General features: G+C 36.8%; 1 protein-coding gene across 11 annotated transcripts in view; it reads right to left on the bottom strand.

The window, feature by feature from the left end:
• The window catches only part of BANP (BTG3 associated nuclear protein), a 157,502-nt gene that overhangs the window by 67,840 nt on the left and 68,558 nt on the right, over nt 1-21,104 (bottom strand). For 8 of the 11 annotated variants that reach the window (XR_012675439.1, XR_012675436.1, XR_012675437.1 and 5 more), the window contains 4 exons: nt 20,807-20,974; nt 10,729-10,866; nt 6,831-6,895; nt 4,697-4,741 (listed from right to left, as the gene is read on the bottom strand). Coding sequence is in view for 7 of the 11 variants with exons in the window: in XM_075161571.1 (XP_075017672.1) it covers nt 4,697-4,741; nt 6,831-6,895; nt 10,729-10,866; nt 20,807-20,974 (416 nt within the window). In the remaining 4 variants the exon portion in view is untranslated. Of the gene's footprint in view, nt 1-4,696; nt 4,742-6,829; nt 6,896-9,233; nt 9,454-9,782; nt 9,878-10,728; nt 10,867-20,806; nt 20,975-21,104 lie in introns of those variants that run through there. The other 3 variants (XM_075161572.1, XM_075161574.1, XM_075161576.1) reach the window with 3 other exon arrangements.

Genomic DNA, 21,104 nt, shown 5'->3' with positions numbered 1-21,104 from the left:
TCATCCAGTCATAAGCAAGATTCACTGGATATTACGCGGAATTATTAGAATAGTTTTTTTTTCCCCTGAACATTTGGAACCATTTCTCCCTCTTTTCCATTCCTCTAAGATTTAACAGCTTGCCCTTCGCTTCAGACTACAGCAGAGTACAGAAATAGGACAGATGTTTCAAACATAGGTGATGAGGTCATATCTCCTTCTGAGCTGTATTACAGGGTGTACTATGTGTATTGAAAACAGATCTGAACGAGACATCAGATTCATACTCCTCCTGAGGACATTAAAGACACACTCTCACTGATCTATTTCTCATACACGTCTATATCCTAACCTTTCAGGCCCAACAGCAGCTAGCTGCTACTTCGCAGCACTGAAGTCTGCTGTATTTTCTCCATCACTACGGCAATTTTCCAAGAATATCTCTTCTGATCACGGATTTATATACTCTCATACGATCCTTACACATATGAGGATGCTTTTCTAAAGCTTACTTGGTGAGCTACTTCCACAGCCCTGTATCTGAACTCTCCTAGACCTCAGAGATGCCATAAAGCCCATAGCAGCAAGGTCAGAGTAGAAGTTCAGAAAAAGATAATGCAATTACTGCTCCATACAAATACCTCATTGAGCAGCAGAAAAATGTGTTATTAATGTGATTCCCTCTCTCTCTACGTATATGTAACTCAACAGTTATGGATGGGTCTCCTGCACCACTTTGATTACAAACTTATCTGGAAGACACTGTGTCTACAACTATGTAAGATGCCAAGTTTCTTTTTGAAAAATGTAATGTAGCAGAAGCAATTCTGCATGTTTATTTCATATGCACACAGTAAGAAGACTGATACTACAAAAGCAATTTACACTGGCTAGCTTTTTTCTGCTAAACCTATCATACATGCTGTTTGTTCTGGATTCTCCTGCTTCTTCTAACTTACCTACAGATACTAAGTGAACTAAATACTGCTAAGTCTTACTAATTTTTTGTTCATTGAGCAGAACAAATTGTCAGCTCTCCAGGAATACGTACGATCATACTTCAGATTTTAAAGTGCTTTAACCTTTTAATTTAAGACCTAAGGCTATTAGTTGAAGACCATTTGCCTGGTGTCATTTTAATTAATTTCTAAATTGGAGAAATGCTGGCTGTGAGGATGTACAAAATGGAATGTCTAAAATGCAGAATCAAGAATGTCAAACTACTGAAATTGTCCTGTTCTGCCTCTTTATACCCCACATATATTTCTGAACACTGTGGCACTATGTCAGCGTGTCTCGTGCAGGACACACATTGAACACCTCCTGGGATGCAGAACACTGAAGCTCAAAGGAAGAAAAGGATGGAGTTAGAGAGAAAGGAGGTAATCAGAGGAAAGAAAGAGACAAATTAGAAAACTACTGGTCATTCATAAGTATAAAATGCAAAGACCAAAAAAATTCCCACTGGTCCACGGCTTCAAGTGTTAGTTAATATGAAGTCTAATTATTTTTGCAGTTTGGTATTTTATTAAACGTGCACTGAAATATGAAACTTTCAGCTAATAGAACACATGTGTAGGTAGAAAGCGTTCTTTTTGGCATGATTTCATTAGTTCCATGAACAATGATGCCAGAAAAAAAAGATCTAAATTCAGTGCAACTACCAGGACAGACAATTCAAGAGGGGAGGGGGAAATTAAAATCAACAACTGGCAGCATTATGCAGAGAAGTTAGTATTTATTCCTAGTATTATGAGGCTTAAAACGTATCTAGCACCCTGGAAATTTTACTGATAAAATTTCACAGTAGATTTATGCTATTTTTTTCTTTAGTTCATATGAAGTTAACAACTCCATGCTTTGCAGCCCCAGCTTCTTGTAAACCATTTATTTGTGATTCTGAGTGAAAGCCTGCATCAGGCAGCAGTACTAAACCTCACCTGAGTAGAGAGAATACCTAGCATCTGCTAAGCGTACAGTAATATGTGGAAAAGAGCAGCATGAGATGAATTTTCAAAGGGAATATTTAGTAGCCAAGCTAAGACCTAGTACATTAGTAAGTATATGCTAGTGAGCTAAGAATATTCAATAACTGAAGTCTCAGAAGTGCCACATTATTCACTTTCCTTATTATCAATATTCTTCAGTGTCCCTTGGCAGCATGCATTAGAGTTCAAAACACGGAAGAAAAAGCCACTCTTCGGAAAAGTAATGGACAGGTGGGAAAACTACAGAAGTCTCTTTGATCACAGGTCATGTACACATGATTGCAAGCTACTGGATTGTTATGACTTACGTTACCACTGAACCATATCGTATGACAGGTTTTTGTGCTCTTATCCCACTACAAGTGCCAAGGAAAATGTGTTAGTTTCAACTTCCATTCTTAAACCACAATTTAGTTTAACTCATTTTCCTTTGCAATTTTTATGAGCTAATAGCGCAAAAAATGGTCGCTTAACACAGATCAGCTGATGGGCAGAAGCCAACTGAGCCACAGACCTCCTCTCTACCCCCTCGCATAACACACACACACAGAGCTGTTGCAAGGAATCATGTGAGTGCTACTCATCCATTTTAGTGCAAAACAGGCCCACATGGCTTAAACTGCTGATGAAGGTTTCAATATCTAATGCAGAATGGAGATAAAAATCCCCTAAATATTTGCTTGCTCCTATTTTTTGGTCCACTGGAAAATAGTTAAGCAGCAAATATTTTTGGAAGATCTTCAGGGTTCCTGTGAATTTGCACAGATCCCAGCTGAAGTGTGACAACGCCTGGCTGTTGATTCTCAAGAGACAGCAGTACTCCTTTGCACCAAAATGCAGCTGAGTGCATGAAGAAAAAAAACCCGAGCATTTCACCATTTGTTTTCACGGAAAGTTTAAAAGCAGGGCCCAGAGTACAGCTAGTTAAAAACCCAAAAACTAGATGCTAAACCGACTTGCTACATATACATGTACAGCCACAACCACAGACAGAACCAAGATTATCCCAATGAAAATATGACACGTTCTGTAATAGTACAGATGCCGTTATATAGATAAGCTGATGTTGATTTCAACAAAACAACAAAAAAATCGATTAAATCATGCTTCCCTATCTGGTGTGTGCTCTCAGACACTTCAGCAAACATGTATCATGTATCCATATATATGCACAGACACATGTACACACACATTTACAAGCACATACTTTTAGAACACCTTTCTAATGTGTAGGTTTATTCTGCATGTACTAATACAACAGCTCAGATAGTCAGCAAGGCTCCACTTATGGACATTTAGAGTTTGGAAGTTTTTTTACTACACTAGAGTTTACAGTGTTTTACTCCATGACTATTTTAGCATGAGGCACGGCTGAATGCTACTGATGTATGAAAGAACTCACCTCTCCCTGCCTAACATAGGGGGTTTCAGGAAAATATGGTCATCCAAGCATTTGCCTTAAAACCAGCATGAACTCGCAACAACGTTTTAAACTATATATTTTGGTTCTATTTAAGAGAGAGATATGCAATTTGTGGAATACTTATTATGAATAGATATTTCAAGGGGAAAAATAATGGTACTAGGCTATAATTAAAAAAAAGCAACTTAATCTACATGCCACTTCTGGAGAGACATAATGCCACGCAATATTAATCTTTTAAGAAGATGTAATTTGGACAGCAGTATTTCACAAAGAAGGAAAAAATAACAGTAAGTACTAAAACAAAGGTTCTGACACGTCTCATAAAAGTCACCTTTCCTAGTCTCACTTCTGCAAAAGTACTTCTGATTAACGTCTCAGTAAAGAACACTTAAAGTGGGGTTTTTATTTTTATGTTTTAAATACAAGTTAGATTGCTTCCCCACACAAATACTGTATGTGGTCAAAAGTTCAGGGTACTGATAGCTTCTCAAGGCCTTTGAGAACCTTCATGATCTGAGCCTTTTCAATTCACGGCAGTATTCAAGTTCTAGCCATATGTCTCACAACTTATTAATATTCAACAGGAACAAAAAAATTCATAACACATTTATTCAAGTGGCCTGGCTAGAAAGCTTCTTACAGGAATATTTTTGTGCTGTGGATATTTTAATATAGCTCAACATTTAGTAAATTGTGTCTGAGATCAAATGTTAGCAATTTTGCTGACACCTGACATGGAAATTCTGCTAATTTAATCACTTATTGACTCATCACTCAAAGTAAAAGCTGCTTTTTCTTACCTCATGTATGCATAAGCACCTAATAAAGCCATCTTATCAAAAAGAACAAAAGCAGATGTGAAAGATCTGTTTCTCCCAAGACAGCCATATAATGAAAAAATAGCTGCTTAAACCTCAGCAATAAATGTTCTTAGGTTTGCATAGACTGCAGTCCACATCTGGCCATAGTGACAGTTGATAATAGAGAAAAGAACATGCTGTACACAATGTAATCAATCCAGTTAGTAAATGTAAAAGTCAAGAAGCCAAAGACAAAAAGGTATAAAACACAGGGATAAAGTATGTTGCAGAAGTAATGAAATAAGCTTGGTCAAGCACTTTGAGTTCACAGACAAAATACTTAGCTTACGTTTTATCATTTTCCAAGTTGTTTATTTAAACAGAAAGACCAGAACAGATTTTGCTCTTTAAAACAGCCACTAATAACGTGAGATCATTCCAACTGCAACATTAATTTTAAAGACCAAAATCAAATGCTCTTTAAAAGTCAGTTCTGTTCCTACCTGCCCATCTTGACCCACATGAACTTGATGTATCTGCAGGTTTCCCTGTAAAATAAAAGCATTGACAATAAACACAAACTTTGGAATTTAAACAGTTGCTCTGTCCTGAAAAAGGCCTGTTTCTCATCTCATTATTAAACAACTTCAATATTAAGGAAATCTATTATTTTAGGAAATTCTGCTGAGGGTTATTTTGGCAATCCAGCTGCAATTCAATGGTCAGCACTTTAACCACAGAGGATAAACAGACTAAAAAGCAAGGAGGTTTTTCAGCATCAGCATGTTTTGCTTTTTCAAAGTTACTATATAATGTACAGTATTTTTATGAAAAGTTTGTTTGTATGGCTTTTGAGATAAGATTTTTGTTTTTCCTTATTTATATAAAACTGCAAATTTAAGTCAAACCCTTACTAAACTAGAATTAGCAGTATAACACTTCTACATGTATGGAGTGCTATTTACTATTTGTTGTTATAAAGTTACTGCCTGTGCTAACAGATTTTTTTATTTTATCAAAATTCCATACCAAAGACCAACATAGTTCTATTACAGGAATTACATCTATTACAAAAAATTCTCAATAATGTGAAGTATTTTGAAGGAAACTGTAGCTACAAAGCCTAAAAAGGAAAGCAGTATCTTTACAAAATTAAGTTCTTATTCATATACGCAGAGGTGTCTTTTCAAAAGTGCACTTAGATTAAGAAAAAACAGCTTCCCAAACACAGAGACTTACAATGAAATAGCACATTTCTTTGAGGGAAAAATGCCAATTCTTTGATTTGCATGTTTTCTGCATTTTCTCTTACTGGCAGCACTTCCTCTTATTTGAAGCTGTGTACATTGTAATAAATTTAAAACCAGATGTTTTGATCTGTCATGGACAAATGTAGTCCTTAAAAGTCTTACGTACAGGAACTTCAGCTGAAACCAATGGACACCGGGGGGTGTGCTTGAACCTCAGGATCAATTACAACTAGTATCTGCTGAATCATAATTTTTTCAGTGGCTACCCAAGAACTGTTTCAGTTTTATTGTAGCACACTATGCATTCCTTTAGACCCAGAACATTTTGATCCTTTCTTATTTCTCTCTAGGTCTGACAAGCTCTTCAAAGGAGACTGCCTTCAACTATAATATTTATATAATATTTACAATAATATTTACTCTACAATAGCTCCCTGTGTTAACAGTATTCCTCCACACCAAACGTAGTTTATGAGATGTCTTTTAGGGTACTTTGCAAATGGATTAAACTAACCCATAAGCAGATTAACATTGAGTAAAAAAACTCTACAGGGAAATCGTACAGATTAAAATTGTAGTCTGCATTTATGTTTAACCTTAATTTGCTATTGCTTCTTCATGTAACAAACTAAGTACACAAGAAATCTAACAGCAGTTTTAGCAGTTAGGAGTCTCTATCCATTCTTAAATAACCAACAATAGCACTCTCACTCATGTAAATCCAGCTGCCTTTAATAGCTGTTTTGCCTGAGTGGGGAAAAAAAAAGTCAAAATTGGAGGGTTCAGTATTGGATTTATCCATTTCCATTCTACTGTACTATTTTTATGGAAAAAATTATGAAGTGCAAATACTGCAGCACCAGATTACTTCATCAGTAACAAAGGTAAGTTCACTTCATTCTGCAATGTATCTTTACTAGATGGCACTGAAGGTTTGTCCAACTCCTGTTCAACAGTTCCCACAATTAAAGCCACTGAGTATTCTGAACACATTTAGTTCATAAACCTAACTAAAATAATTTAATTTCTCAATGGCAGTGCAAGCACCTAAGCTGTTTTCCTATAATACTCTGTAAGTACTAAATTTCCAATGAAGACCATCAGCCATATACAACAATCATTAGTGTAACACACACATGCAGAGCTGTCTTGACTGGTCAAGGGACAGGAAAAAAAACCAAACCAAACCAAAACACAGAGACAGAAATAGCATATTGCATTTACTGCCTTAAAGCACATTTCATCCTGGCTCCACCACATGCTCTCACTTCTACCCGCAGAAGTGTATTGTAGTGTATTGTAGCAGATCTCAGGGGTAGGGTTTTAGAATCGGGGCCCTAAGTTCTGGCCAATATCTGCTCCACGGGCACCCCAACTTTTGGCTCACCTCACTGTCCTGCGTGATTTGGACTTGCTCGCCTTGAGGAACCTGGGCTATGTGGAGATGGCCCTGTGGGATCCGCAACAAAAGAAAACACCAAGGAGCATCAGAAGAAAATCATAACTAGAGGAAGAAGCTATTACCTTGCATTCAATACAGCTTAATATATGGAAGCAAAATGCTTATTCAATGAAAACCATTAAAGATAGCTGTAAAAAAAATAAAGTGCATCCATATCTCCCCATCATCTTATGCAAAGTGACTTTGAAGAAAGAATGGTTCATTTTCACATAAGAGGAAAGAAAATAGGCATAATAATAAATAACATTTGTGAAGTGCATTTCTTTAGACAAAGTATCTGCATTTTTGACTGATATACAAAGCATGGGACTAACTTGCTTTGGTAGATTAGCATTGTGCCTGAAACATTAATCCCATTTAAAGACCTTGGAAACTCAGTTCTTAAAACAGGTACGCCAAGACTGACTACTCACTAAGAGTGAGGTTTTAAAAAGTATCTGTAAGTATCCATATATCCTTGTACATTCACATAGTTATGATGAAGTACAGTACCGTGCTAAAGACTATTTCTCAAGATGTATAAATTGGCCTGAAGTCATTAATTTGAATGCAGTTACACTGGTTTATGTTAGCGGAGAATATGCCCTAACAATTTTAATAATGTTAGCACACTGTATTGCTGACCATACCCACCACTTCAGAATGGTATCAAGCCTACCATTTGATCAAAACATGGATAAGAGAGTGGACGGAATTCCTTGTGCATCCTGACTAACCCAGCAAAGTCTTTGCCACTGTGATTTACCTGAAGGGAGACTGGATTCTAAATAACCTACTTCAGGGTTTATAAGGCTTTGTGTTCATTTTAATATGCCTGCATGAGACAGAGATTAAAGATAATCATTTGGAATTCTGTCAAAGGCTCTTCTTATTTTATAACACAAGAACAATTGCATGTGATTTTCAAAGAAACACAGATCCCTCTATTTCAAACAGTTTCATTTCCTTTGGAAGGAAACTGTCTATTTATAGGGAGAAAAAACATACTGAAAGTATCACTCTGACAATAGGGACTGTATATAAAATTAGAGCACAGCCCAGTCCATGTTGAGATTAGAATCACCTTCCCTCCTTAACATCAAGCTCTCAGGGCTCCCAGGAAAAAGCATTGAAAATTTAAAAGATCCATTTATAGTGTTTTCAAATATAAGCAATCCTTTCTGACTAAAGGAAGGGGGGAGAAGGTGACTTTATTTACCTTTGTATCATGCAGTATTCCAAAAAAGAACTGCTCACTCATCTTTTGCAGATACATAGCTGGCCGTCAAGGACAGTCCTTTTAGTTTGTTCACAAATTCCATTCAGTACTGATTTTTTTTAAACATATATAGTATAAATAACTACTACCTTACTAATGACTCTTAGCCTGATCTATATGTATTATTCCCTAGAACTGAAAAAGCAATACCACTTTCATCTGTTTCAACCTCGGATCCTTTACATGTTTGACAAATTATGACAACATTTAGATAGTGGTTGTGGGTCGTAGCGGATTTTTCCCAGATTCCCCAATCAATTTAAAGGATAGTTGACAGGTCCAGATCTTTTAACAAGGCAAACTTTCATCACTTACATCTATAAACCTTTTGTCTATTATATCCATGTATTTAATATAATTTTCCCTTCTACCTTGTCTTTCAAGACTTGAACAATACTTTTCAATCATCAATTAAATCTCATAAAAAGATCTATACAGCAGTTAAGAAGATATGCTTTTTAAACTATATAGGGAAACCAAAAGACAAATTAATTCACACGGTAATACTGTAAAGTTATGGCAAAATAAAGTGGAAATGGAACCTTTGCACCCAGTTCCTGCAGAAAGAGCATTATTTCGCCAAGGATGCTCTCAACTGACAGGAGGGAGAAAAAAGTTTGCAAGTTAATTTATTGAACTTCTCTTTAGTCCTCTTCCAAGTTTGAGAATAGTAACTCAAAGCATTTAGGATCTAGTTCTGTTAATCAATCACTCTCCAGGATTAGCTCCTCAACTTCCATTTAAGTCATATGGTATCCAGGTAAGGGCAAGGCCTTTGGGAAAACGAAAGGGGTGGCCCAGACTTTCCAACCCCATCTGAATCTCACAGCTAATGGTTCCTAGCATCCCTTACACCCACACTCCAGCTCTTTCTTTTCTCTTACTTTGCAACCTTTTTCACTTTGGAAAAATGTGCTCTCTACTGCAATTTCCTCTCCACAACTCTTACAGTTGCTGTCAAACTCCTTCCACTTCCATACATTCCTTAAAAAATACTCTGGCTAGTATTTAAGTCCTCCTTTTAAGCAATGCTCACAGCTCTGCCAGCTGCCTTCAACACTGTGTCGCACATCTTGAAATTTTCCCCCAATTTCCACGACATTTTTCTCCTCTGATTCTTCTACTGCTACTCCAGTAAAGCTTTAGCAGGTCTTACAGACCTGTCTTTTTTGATAACATTCCAAAAGCATCAGTCCTTCATAGCCCTTTTTTCTTCATCATATTTCTGAGCAACTTCACCATTTCCACGCTGACTATTTGCAGCTCTACATAACCCGACTTGAGTATTCCCTGTGATAGAGATAGAGAGTTTTCATTCTTTATGTGTAAATTATTCAACTAGGCACGTTTGCTCCTTCTCTTCTGTGCTGCCGCTCTTACTCGGGGAGAGAATACTATAAATACCTACCAAAGATGCTTCATTATCCTACTTCAGACACTTCTTTGTAATGGCGTTGACTAAAACTTTTGCAACAGCCAGACCACTGGGTACTACAGTTTATCATGTTGACTAATATCTCTCAAGAATTCTTGTTTATTTGCCCATTTCCACCTGTTTCTTTAGCCTGGTTCCTAAGGAAAGTGGGCTTATGTGATCAACATGCAGAACGGGTACGTACGTGTCTGTGCACGTTTCTTTCTGTTCTGTGCTTGGACACTGCCTGGCACAGTTGAGTGCTGGCCCATACTCAGACTTCTGGGTACCTTCAAAACACTAATACCATCAGTGAAAAAGTTTCTATGTTATATGACCACACATAAATGCTGTAAACTGCAAAGCCTGAAGTTTTTGAAAACTAATAGCAGGCAGATTTCACACACTAAATTCTCAGGTTTCTACCACAAAAGAATGAGTGTGCAGATATAATTCACTATTTCTGAATGCCGCACATCAGAAATGCCACACAATCCATTATTTCATTATTTTCTTACACTTTTTTTAAAAATTTGAATTTAAAACAATCCTTGTAGTCAAACTGTGGCGCACAGGAATTAAAGCCAAGGTGAGTTTTTTCAGAGTACACTAAAACCATATATAAAAATAATCATGGCCTGAGTAGGAGTCTCAGGCTTAAAAAATGTCAATATTTATAACTTTTACTTATATACATGTATCTAAATGAATACACCTGTAAAGGATTCAGCTAGCAGATGTTCAAAAATGCCTGCGAATGCAGGTTTTTTTAAATGAAAATAAATAAATAAATGCATTCTTGTTTTGAAAGTCATAGCTAGAACTACTTCTGAAGTGTAAATCATACGCTTAGTAGGTCTGCTATTATTATTATGGCAAGGGCAAGCAAAGAGCCAGGTAGAGACTAGTCGATTCTATATACAGTAATGAATGTGCATTTATTTGCAACAATTGTGTGAGCAAATCCTGCATGAAGATTTTTGCCAAATAATTTAAAAAATTTTTTCATAAGCCTTCACTATTTATTTTCTGAAAATCATGCTTAAGAAGTGATAATAGGTCACTTTTTAAAAATAAATATTAAATTTCAACTGAAGCAAAGTTTGCAATAATCTAGATTGTCTAAATGGAATAATTTAGAAAAAGCTGAGTACATACTACTTGGACTTGTCCATCTTCTCCTATTTGGTGGATCTGAACCTGCTGAGCATTGGCTAGTGCATAGTGTAGTGCCTGTGGCTGGTTCTGCTGGATCTCATTAGAAGCTGAAACTGAACTCTGCGAACCCTCTGAAAAAAAGACAAAAATCCAGCTTTATTATGTGTGTATATCTCATGCCAGTGGCCATGGAACAATGCATATTTAAAACCTGTGGAAAACCAATGCAGTCAGTAAGTAGATGCAGATCATTTATACATTAATATTCTTATGCATGTTCATTGCTCACCTGTAGATTTGCTACAAATTCCAATTTTTTGTCTCTAAGAAAGCATATGTTTAAAAAACATCTTCTGAATCTAGATTAAAGATTCTGCAACTGTAAAAGTCGTATCAAAGCAAAACCACATACATTTCCTAAGAAGTTCAACACTTTCTTTTGTGCACCTGTGTAGCTGAGAACTATTACTACCACACCACCAGGATACATTTGAAAACGCATCCTGTAAATTGAAGTTATCATATAAATAAAGGAGATATCTCCATTGTTTTTCAAGACCCATCATCTGTAATTTGTACTGACACACATAAGCCTGGAATTATTGTTTTAACCTCGAAATGGCAGGTTGATTTCTTGACTTAGATGAATTTAAACACTACTTCACACTGCAAAGTAAGGCCTTCTGAAAATGCCCCTACAAAAAGGAAGACACCTGGGTGTAATCTTCGTGTAACAGTGACAGCCACCAGGAAAACCATTGCATGATTTCAAGAGGATAACAACTTGCATTCAAAGTAGACATATCATAGATTCATTTCTAGGTTTTCCAGCTGCAGGGAAAGGATTCTTATAAATGTAAGAGGCAAAAAACAAGTAAAAAGAACTTCTTTTTTTTAAAAGCATAAAAGCACTCAAATACTTTTTTTTTTTTGAAACATGACTTTTTTAAGGCATTTGGTGTCAGTGATACTGAGAGACTAATAATGTCAATAATTCTGTACTAAAAAGGTGAAGTGGAATACAGTGGACCAGAGACTAATGCTATGCATGGGTCTTCCTGCAGATTAAGACATCACTAGCAGGTAAATGTATCACTAGATAGCATATATCCTTTTAGGAATCAGGAAAAAAAACTGGGGCTATCGATCAATGACACTTTTGCAGAACATGTGACAAGTTCAAGTATACTCTGCTAGGAAAAACCTTAAAATGTCCCAATATCATACCAATATCATACTAGTATCATACCAAGATTCAGCATCAGTCCTGGTTTTCTTCTTTTTTTTTTTATTTGAGACATCCTGGAGAATGGGACTGTCATAAAGGGCTTTTAGAATAATGTATTAGAAGAAATACTTTTTACATACAGTATTCCTGTAAACAACTTTAACATTTTTCTTTTGCTATGCCACAAAAATACATTGAATGAAATCTCTGAAGCATTAAGTGTTTTACAATTTTTCTAAATTATTTACTGCTCTGACAATTACTTCTATGCTACAAGGTAACGTAAAACACATTAACATCTAACATGTAGTAGCATTCAATACTATAGGGCTTTCAAGATGTCCAAGTACCAGAAACTATGATGAAAATATTTAAGAAACAGTGTCACTCTACTTGCATTGTAGATTATTTCCTTACAAGATTTTACGTCTTGCTTAAATAAGCACTAGATAGGCCTCATCCTGCTCAGAGATGACTGATGGCTGATATATTTTGATTTTTAAAATGATGGTTGGTTTTTTTGAACCAACACAGCAGGAAGCCATAAAGTTTCATAAAACTTTAATACCTCTACTCACTACTCTAAGATTTATACTGAAAAGAGAATGTTAGTTTTGCAAGAATGAACTTTATCCACTCATACAAATATTTTAATGGAAATGTTCTGTAATAAAATAATCCATTTGTTTTTTTTTCATCCTGTCTGCAAATGTTTGTGTAAGACGACAATTTTGAGTTTTAAGTCTAAACAAGGGAACTGGAAACTAACTCAAAACCACCAAGCTAGTATTTACTTATTTGTTGAAAAGTTTAGTTGCTTAACAATTCAACTAGACAGCTCTAATTACGTTAACAATCTGCAAATACATAACCACAACCAGAACACTTATGCAGTAACTGAGCAAAATATAACAACTACTTGTTTTTGCTGTCTATTGGACATACCTTTAATACCTTACATTTGACTAGTAGGTAACTGCAGAATGTTTATAATTTCTTAAATATAGTCCTGTTGCTTACTGTGCAATTCCAGTATTTCCTGCACTGTTGTACAATGGTAGTTTGCTGTACAGAATTCTGGATGGGATTAACAAATCACAATTGGCAGAAGAGTCCTGTACCTAGTATGAGAAACTGCACCATCAACCAAATAAAAATGCAATTTGTTCAAATTCTGATACTAGATCATGCTTTCCATTGCCAGTGGCTTTGTCATGGTCATCGAAAGTAACAGGTATTCTGGAAAGATCATTTACCTAAGCCTCTTTGTCTTTCACTTTTTCTCTTATTTCCATTACTTCAGTCCTAGTAATATGTTATCAAATTAATTTTCTATATTTTTTATTTTACAAATAGCATTTTGTTAGGATACTAAATGGCTAAGAATGCCCACTGTTACTCATCTTGCTTCTTATAGGCTACCACTAGTCCATTCTGTTGTGATTTTGTCTTTCCATCATGCTTCCCAGTGCCCCACTATGTAATTCAACAGCTGAGTTGAATTACAACCAGTGTCCAAATACATATTCCTTCATTTAGATGTGTGCGTGTATACACACATATCCATACATACATTACTTCATACGCTCAAACATATATAGTGTAAATGTAAATACACATAAACAGCAAAACTGGACTTGGGACACAAGCGAGCGAAGACATGTGTTTCACTTACAGATTTAATAACCTTCTTTCTAGCAGTACTTTTCCTGTAGCTTACACTTACCATTACACAAACTGCAACGCTATACTTCTGAGAAAACATGAAGATGCATTTGTAATGAGTATTTATTTTCTGATTAAGAAAGTTACGCAATAAAAGAGTATCAAAGAAATAAGAGCTGCAGCAGATGAAAAATATATATTTACATATATATTATATGCACATATTGAAACACATTTTTAACTGTAAAGTCCAAAAGCCTTTATTTGTAAACCATCTTTTGCTTCACAGATGTCAGAAATTATTATGCTTTTCAGAGGAGGGCACAGGAGACACAGACTGAATGCAATCATACTGTACATCTCACATGGTCACTTATAAATAGATTTCAGTTTGGCTTCACTGCAACAACCACAGTTGGGTTTTCTTTCTTTTTTTGCTAGATTTTGGTGGTTTTTTTTTCTTCTTAGGAAGAAAAAAGAGAGATGATTCAACAGTGTCTAAAAACAAAACATCCTTTATAAGTATTGTTTTTCCCCTCTAAATCTCTGACCAGACAAAGGTAATATTTATCCATTTTTAAACATTCCCCATTAAAAACAAACACAAACATGAATAGCACACAGCTTGAATTGAGGATATGTCAACAGTTATAAATCACTATCATGTAAACTATCTAGCCTCACATTTACAACTTTGATATATTAGAGAATCTCTGGCACCGAGAAGCTATACAGCTGAACTCTTGCTTTGAAATTTTCCATTGCACTAGTTACAAAGGGGTACTTTGACACGAACCGAACGGCTTATGTAGTGCTACTACAGAGCACATTATCCATGGCATTCCCAAAGCACCCTCCACGAGATGGAATAGCTTTGGAGCATGGAAGATGCTGCACTGCCCATTCCACAGGTGATTTAAGTTGTGATACAGGGGAAGAAAAACCCAACTGCTGAAATATTCCTTCCTCCAAAGTTGAAATTGGACCTTTTACATTTTACGTTTGTTTACTGCATGTACTTATGAGTCAAAGAAAATTTAGCCTAAGTAAGTCTGTCTTCTCAGACAAATGTTCAAGAGTTGGCAAAATCACCCCCACTGAAGCAGTTACTTCTGTCACATTTCTCAAAGCTAATCTTCCTCAGACATTGCCAAGCAAGATTAGATTTGTCAGACAAATGCAATTTGTAACAGTTTCAAGAATATATGTGTTTAATTCTCAACTAGGATCAGTTTTAAAATTCCTCACTTCAAAGGCAAAACCTTTGGCATTTTCTAATTCTTTCCTATTCTCATTATACTTCATATTTATCAGTTGAGCATCTAGCTTCTCATTTTGGAAGGAAATGTAGGAGGAACAGATTCTGTAGCAGAGGGGATTCATGCTTAGTCTCCTTATGTGTTGTTATTCAAAATTGTTTTCTTAGTGTATAGGCCTCCCAGCCTCGCACTTCTGCTTACAAACTGGGGCGTATTTTCTTGCTTCCTTGATGTTTAGTCCTAGCAAGGAAAGGTTAATAGCCAGACGTAGCAAAGCAGTCCTCAAAAACAAAAAGCAGGAAAAACACCATTAATATAACAATTAATAGAAATAAAACTGTATACTGTAAACCATTATCTCAACTTGACTTATCCAGTGCTAAATGCCTCCAATTTTGCAGAACAGCTTTGAAGATTTGGCTGCACATCCATTTTTATATGTGACATCTCGGCATAGGCTGAGCACTTCAGCCTAAATCTACATATAAATCCCAAAGTCATAGAACTAATTAAAAATTCCAACATGGAAAACTGTGATAACAGCTTTAACAATCTTAAGAGAAATTAAAAGAAAGGGAGAAAGCACTCTTCAATTAATCCTCCTCCCAAAAACCTCATTTCCAACTGCCTTCCCTCCATAGACTGCTAACGTTTTTAAAAAGAGCTGTATCTAGCTAAATTATCATGGCAGCCATACGTACAACTCTTGTCAGAAAAAAAACAAGAGAAAAACACACATTAAGGACCGAAGTGTTGGCTCTGAGAAAAGCAGAGCAAACCACTGCAATTAATACCTCAATTCCAACAAAAGGGAACAGCTTCGAACAGAAGAGCCAGATAAAATAAGGAAAACCAACTTCTGCCTAAATATAAGTCTGCTACAACAATTTTATGCAACCCATAAATCTTGTGGCTACTGTAAAGCTGCACAGTCAATTAAATGTAGAACAATCTCAATTAATATCTTTGGGGGTGAAGGACAGAGAAGAGATACTCATTCATATTTTCCTACCAGCTTCCTTAGACATGTTTTTGTCTGCAGATCAGTTCCTCTTGAGCTCTTAACACTTGAACACTATCACAGAATTACATCAAAAACTTGTAAGGCTACGTAAGGACTATGGGCTCAGCCTCCTGCTTTTCTATGTCATTTGCATAGCTAATTTTTCCATATGATAAAGAGAGCAGAGAGGAAATCTGTTATCGTTTTTAACTGCATGACTCAAATCAAGGCCACGTGCTACATAAACTTTTATGCACAACAAGCAGGAAAAGCCTAAAGGTTTTGACATGACCAACAAGTACATAAGAATGAAGCTCAAGAATAGCAATCCTCTTTAGATGTAAACAATTTAGAATTATTTATTATGTGTGCAACAACTCATAAAAATCACAAAATCACAGAACAGATGAGGTTGGAAGTGGCCTCTGGAGATCATCTAATCCAATGCCCTTCCTCAAAGCACGGGCAACCAGAACTGGTTGCTTTGGATGGCATCCAGGTGGATTTTGACTGTCTCCAGGGATGGTGTCTCTGCAGCTTCTCTGGGCAACCTGTTACTGTGTTCAACCACCCTCAAGATTCCTCAGAGCCGGAGAAATCAAAGTCAGGTCACAGGCAGGTAAGTCTCAGGCTGCCTTTTTTTTTTTTTAAAAAAAAAAAAAAAATGAGGCAAATTAATTGCTGCTAAAAAGCAGCTCTGGAAAATCAAGTCCCCTAATTCATAGGGCAGGATGTCCAGCAGGGCAGTGACCATGCTGATTTGAGACTATTTCAGGACTAACAAAAATATTATTTTAATGATATGTAGAGATGTTCAACAATTTTCACTGCCAAACAGAAAATACTAAGTTATTCTATACTTCTAGCATACCAGCATTTAAGAAAATATTCTGTAACACATAAAAGAACAGTGCTCCTTTGCAACACTTGAAGAAGGTGCCAATAAATTTCTGCTGACTGAAACATGTATTATTATAGTACGACATCACAGAAAGCTATCTTGCCATTATCAGCCCCTAGAGATAGCTGATGAAAAATATTACTTCAAGCCAATCAAATACAACAGTTTTGGATCTGAGCCTTTTTTTTGTGCCACCTCTTGGTCACAATTTTAATATGAAATATTACAATCACAAATTCAGAAGTGGAAAATCCTTACCAAACTCTGGAAAAAGGTCATACAGGGAACATGGTGTTCATTCATGAACGCTCAGCACATTGAAATCATATTTAAACCTCTTAATGATGTTTTCAGAACAGCTCAGCTGCATGGCAGACACTGTGATACTATGCGCCTGCTCAAGGCATCTCTTGATGGCAATAGTGCATCTTAAAAAGAAATGCTTTCTGAAGGCTACAGGAATATCTTCTAGGGTAAGCCCTAAAACTTCCCTAGGAAATTGTCATCATTTAGCTAAGAATCAGTGGGTTTAACTACTGCCATCATATTTAAATGCATCATATGTAACCTGCTAAAAGGGGTCAGTGTGTGTGTACATTTTTCCCCCACGTGGCATAATCTGAAATGCTTGTTTACAACATGTGAAATGAAAGTCTTTCTTACTGAATGTGTGCAACACCACTGTTGTATCTAAACTATCAGAGAAGCTGATACACTTAGCTTAAGGTCCTCGGTGACCTAGCCTGGCTAGTCACAGAACCATGCTCTACTAAATTTCCTGATCAAACTAAATTATTATAGCTTCTTTGAATAGAAGTCATACAGTCTTACGCTGAGTGAGTGGAGGCAAAGCCAGAGCTTATCAGAACAGCTCAGAGGACATTATACAAGAAACTGCGCTGCATATCCCCACATCCTTCACACTGTAAACACGACACAGTAGCCATTCACAATCTTTTAAGAGCCCTTTTTTTTTTCCCCATTATATCTTTTGTGAGAAGCAGCTACTATATTCTGCCCAACAGATAAACAACTCAAATGCCTGTTCTATGTGAACTGACATGGAGCAACATATTACTCGGTGAAACCAAACACAGGTATTCTTCTGCAGACAGAAGCAACCACAGCTGGGTGGAGACCTGACATAAAGCACCTAGAAGCTGATCTTAATAGCTATAACTAACAATAGTGGGAAAGACAGTTTCTCAAGTAGCTGAATTCCAGACAGTTCAAGGCTCACCTTAAATTGCCCCCTGAAACAAATGCTACCATAAAAACTGTCTGGGTTCATATGTAACACTTTAAAAAGCCATATTTGACAGCTATGTTGTCATAACTGTGAAATACAGACCTCCTTTACTTCAGAGCTGTGAAATATTACTTCTCTTTCCTGCTAGCTGGCAGCAGGAATTCTGCTATATCCACTATACAGTGCATATAATAAGGAACAGATGCCTGTGAATTATGATGCTGTAATTCCATTGAGGGGTTCCAGGGATGTCAAACCAGAAAGGCAAAGTCTGAGCGGTTCATGAAGTTACCTGAACAGAGCGGCGGAATTACACCCCTGCCATGCAAAAGTTACATTTTTAAACATGTGTGAATCTACATTTTTTCCTTGCATCTTTTCTTTTTTTTTTTTCCCCTATATACTCCTTCGGCCTCTCAACCCGCTCTCCTGTTTTTCCTCATACCTCCTCTTCTTTCCTTAGGTGAAACACCACTCCCACCTGATTTTGGAACACAAATTAGTTTTTCAAAGGTCCACCCGATTCTGAAAAGTGGTCTGTTTTTCTAAGAACTTTTTCACAGTGGGTGCGAATGTAGTGGTGAATTCATCTAACACCTTTACAGCCTCCCAGAAAATGATGCCAATGACATTCTGAGTAAGAGCAATATTTTAAAGAAAATTAACAAAAGACTCTGAATCCACAGGAACATTTTCACATACCATTACCAAAGGCAGCTGTTAATGTTATTGCCAGTACTCTACTTTTGGCTGCACAGTCTATACAATCCTGCCAACGACATGCCAAGATGCCTCAGCTGACCTTCATCATCTTCAGGACTAAAGACATCTTTATAAGGACACGCAGTCACCTCTTTGCTATCTAGGGGACTTGGGAGATGAGATAGCCTGTACAGTGGGAGACCCACGTGGCATCAAAACTCCTGGGAAAATCCTGGAGCTTTATGTACCAAAGGCAGCCAGCTCAACTCCAGCCAAATGAGCTAGCCGGGGCACGCAACCCAAAATATGGCTCTTGCAGAACCAGCTCGTGTGTGTCCGTACCACACTACTCCCACCTGCTCAGATAGCATGTTGCTAAAATCCCAGGAGTTCATTCAGGTGTCTTTGTACCCATGGAACAATTTACTCACAAATCAGGTTAGTGGAATTGAGGGAAAAAAACTGAGTTTTCAGCTTCACCACAACAAAAAAAACCCACCAAAACTTATTATCTTATGGCCTTCTGAAGACAAGAATTACTGAGCCTGAGTGCGTGTTTTACATCTCTACACCGGACTCCGCAAATCTCCAAACCAGGAGATTAAGGATTAATATTTTTTAATAATACATCTCAACAACAGTCAAGGAGTACGGTCTAATGAGCACAGGCCCATAATATCCACTTAGAACTGCACTTTTATTCAAAAATACTGATTGCTAAGAGTCTGAAAATAAAAATCCCATCAACATATATGGCTTATGGTTATCATTACGTTGATTAGTTGTTTTAATTTGAGAATTTTGGATATGATTCCCAGTTCCAGCACATAAAATTTTCCATTGAAAGCAGATTTTGGCATTCTTTGCATGAGATACAGTGGTTAGTGTTAACATGCAACCAAAAATTTTATGCAGGCAAATAAACTTACTTCCTTTTCTGTGGGCTCACTTCCAAAACAGTTTTTAATATATGATGTACAAATGTCCCATAACACTGCTTTATATTAAAAGCATGAGCCAGAAAAGTCCTATGAGAACACTTCTTAGGTCAGTATTTTTCATTTGTTATTATTATTCATGCCTACATACCTATCTGGAAATATAGAATCACCTACAACATATTTAATTTCTTCAGAGGAAAATACTTCAGGAACAAAATTTAGCACGTCCTACTAAATAGTGTGAACACACTGAGAAAGATTTATTCACTTGACTCCTCCTACGAACATCAGTTGCAGAAACATTTTGACCTTCTACTCAAAAAACTGAACACGGTAAAGAAACCCGTATGATAGCACGAAGCTGCACGTGCTGAATTTTTTCAGTTAACACATGTGGATGGACATTCTCAAACATCTCAGTGAAGCCAGGCATTCAGGTAACGTACAAATCAACAAAGCCAATCTCTCTCACACACTGGAATATACTACACTTTCATTTCTGGCAAATCTGTATTCTACTACTGTTTTAGAGACAGACTCCCTTCTCCCTCGTCTCTTTGTGAACAAACACACACACCTCACTTCCCTTCTAGGATCATTAATGCTCTGCAACCAGAAGCGTGACTGCAATTTGTAGATAAAACAGGTTTAGAAGCTCATCCTACCAGGGATCTCCTTTGGTACAAGCCCCATGAGGCTGTGAAGGACTCCGAATGTACAAGGAGGTGGTTGGCTTGCACTGAAGGCCCGTGATGATTTAACTACGAATGGTTGGCTTCACTTAGTAGACGGATACACTCCTTGAGGAGCACTGTAGACATACATACGCTGTCACAGAGGGGCCTCTTTGCCAATGATAAATGGTACTTCCAAAAAAAAATGCAATAATATAAAATCCACTCCAAAAATTCAATTATGAGAAACGTGGGTTTCTCCATTTACCTTTGTTACACAAAAATATTCACATCTGTGGGTACTACATGCACCTGTTGTAAATATAACTTAAGATCAAAATAATTTTCAGGTATATTGAAAAACAAATGGCATTATTGCTGTAAGTTTCCATTTCTGTTGGGGTTTCTTTGGTTTTTGTGGGTTTTGGGGCGTTCATTTGGTTTTTTACCTGAACCACTGTAAGACGATGATGAAGGTGTTCGCCTTGAAAAGCTTTTCACGGCAAGACTCTGCCCGCGCTGTTTCCGCCTCCAAGCTGTTCGGCATTTGGAGTCTATGCTTTGCTTGATTCGATACCAGTCAGATTCTGTGATTCCAAATTTGTAAAATAGGTGACCTGTAATTAGAGAGAAACACAAAGGGGTGAAAATCAGCATAAATCCATATTTTCAGGAAAACGCATAGATGACATACACTGTCACACACACGAGGTGAACAAAGCAACTCTGAAAATTTTAGAACTGCCT

This window comes from Calonectris borealis, chromosome 12, assembly GCF_964195595.1.
Source record: "Calonectris borealis chromosome 12, bCalBor7.hap1.2, whole genome shotgun sequence".
NCBI classification, from domain to species: Eukaryota; Metazoa; Chordata; class Aves; order Procellariiformes; family Procellariidae; genus Calonectris; species Calonectris borealis.
The sequence above is the reverse complement of the archived record's forward strand: the minus strand, read 5'-3'. Positions and strand labels throughout refer to the sequence as shown.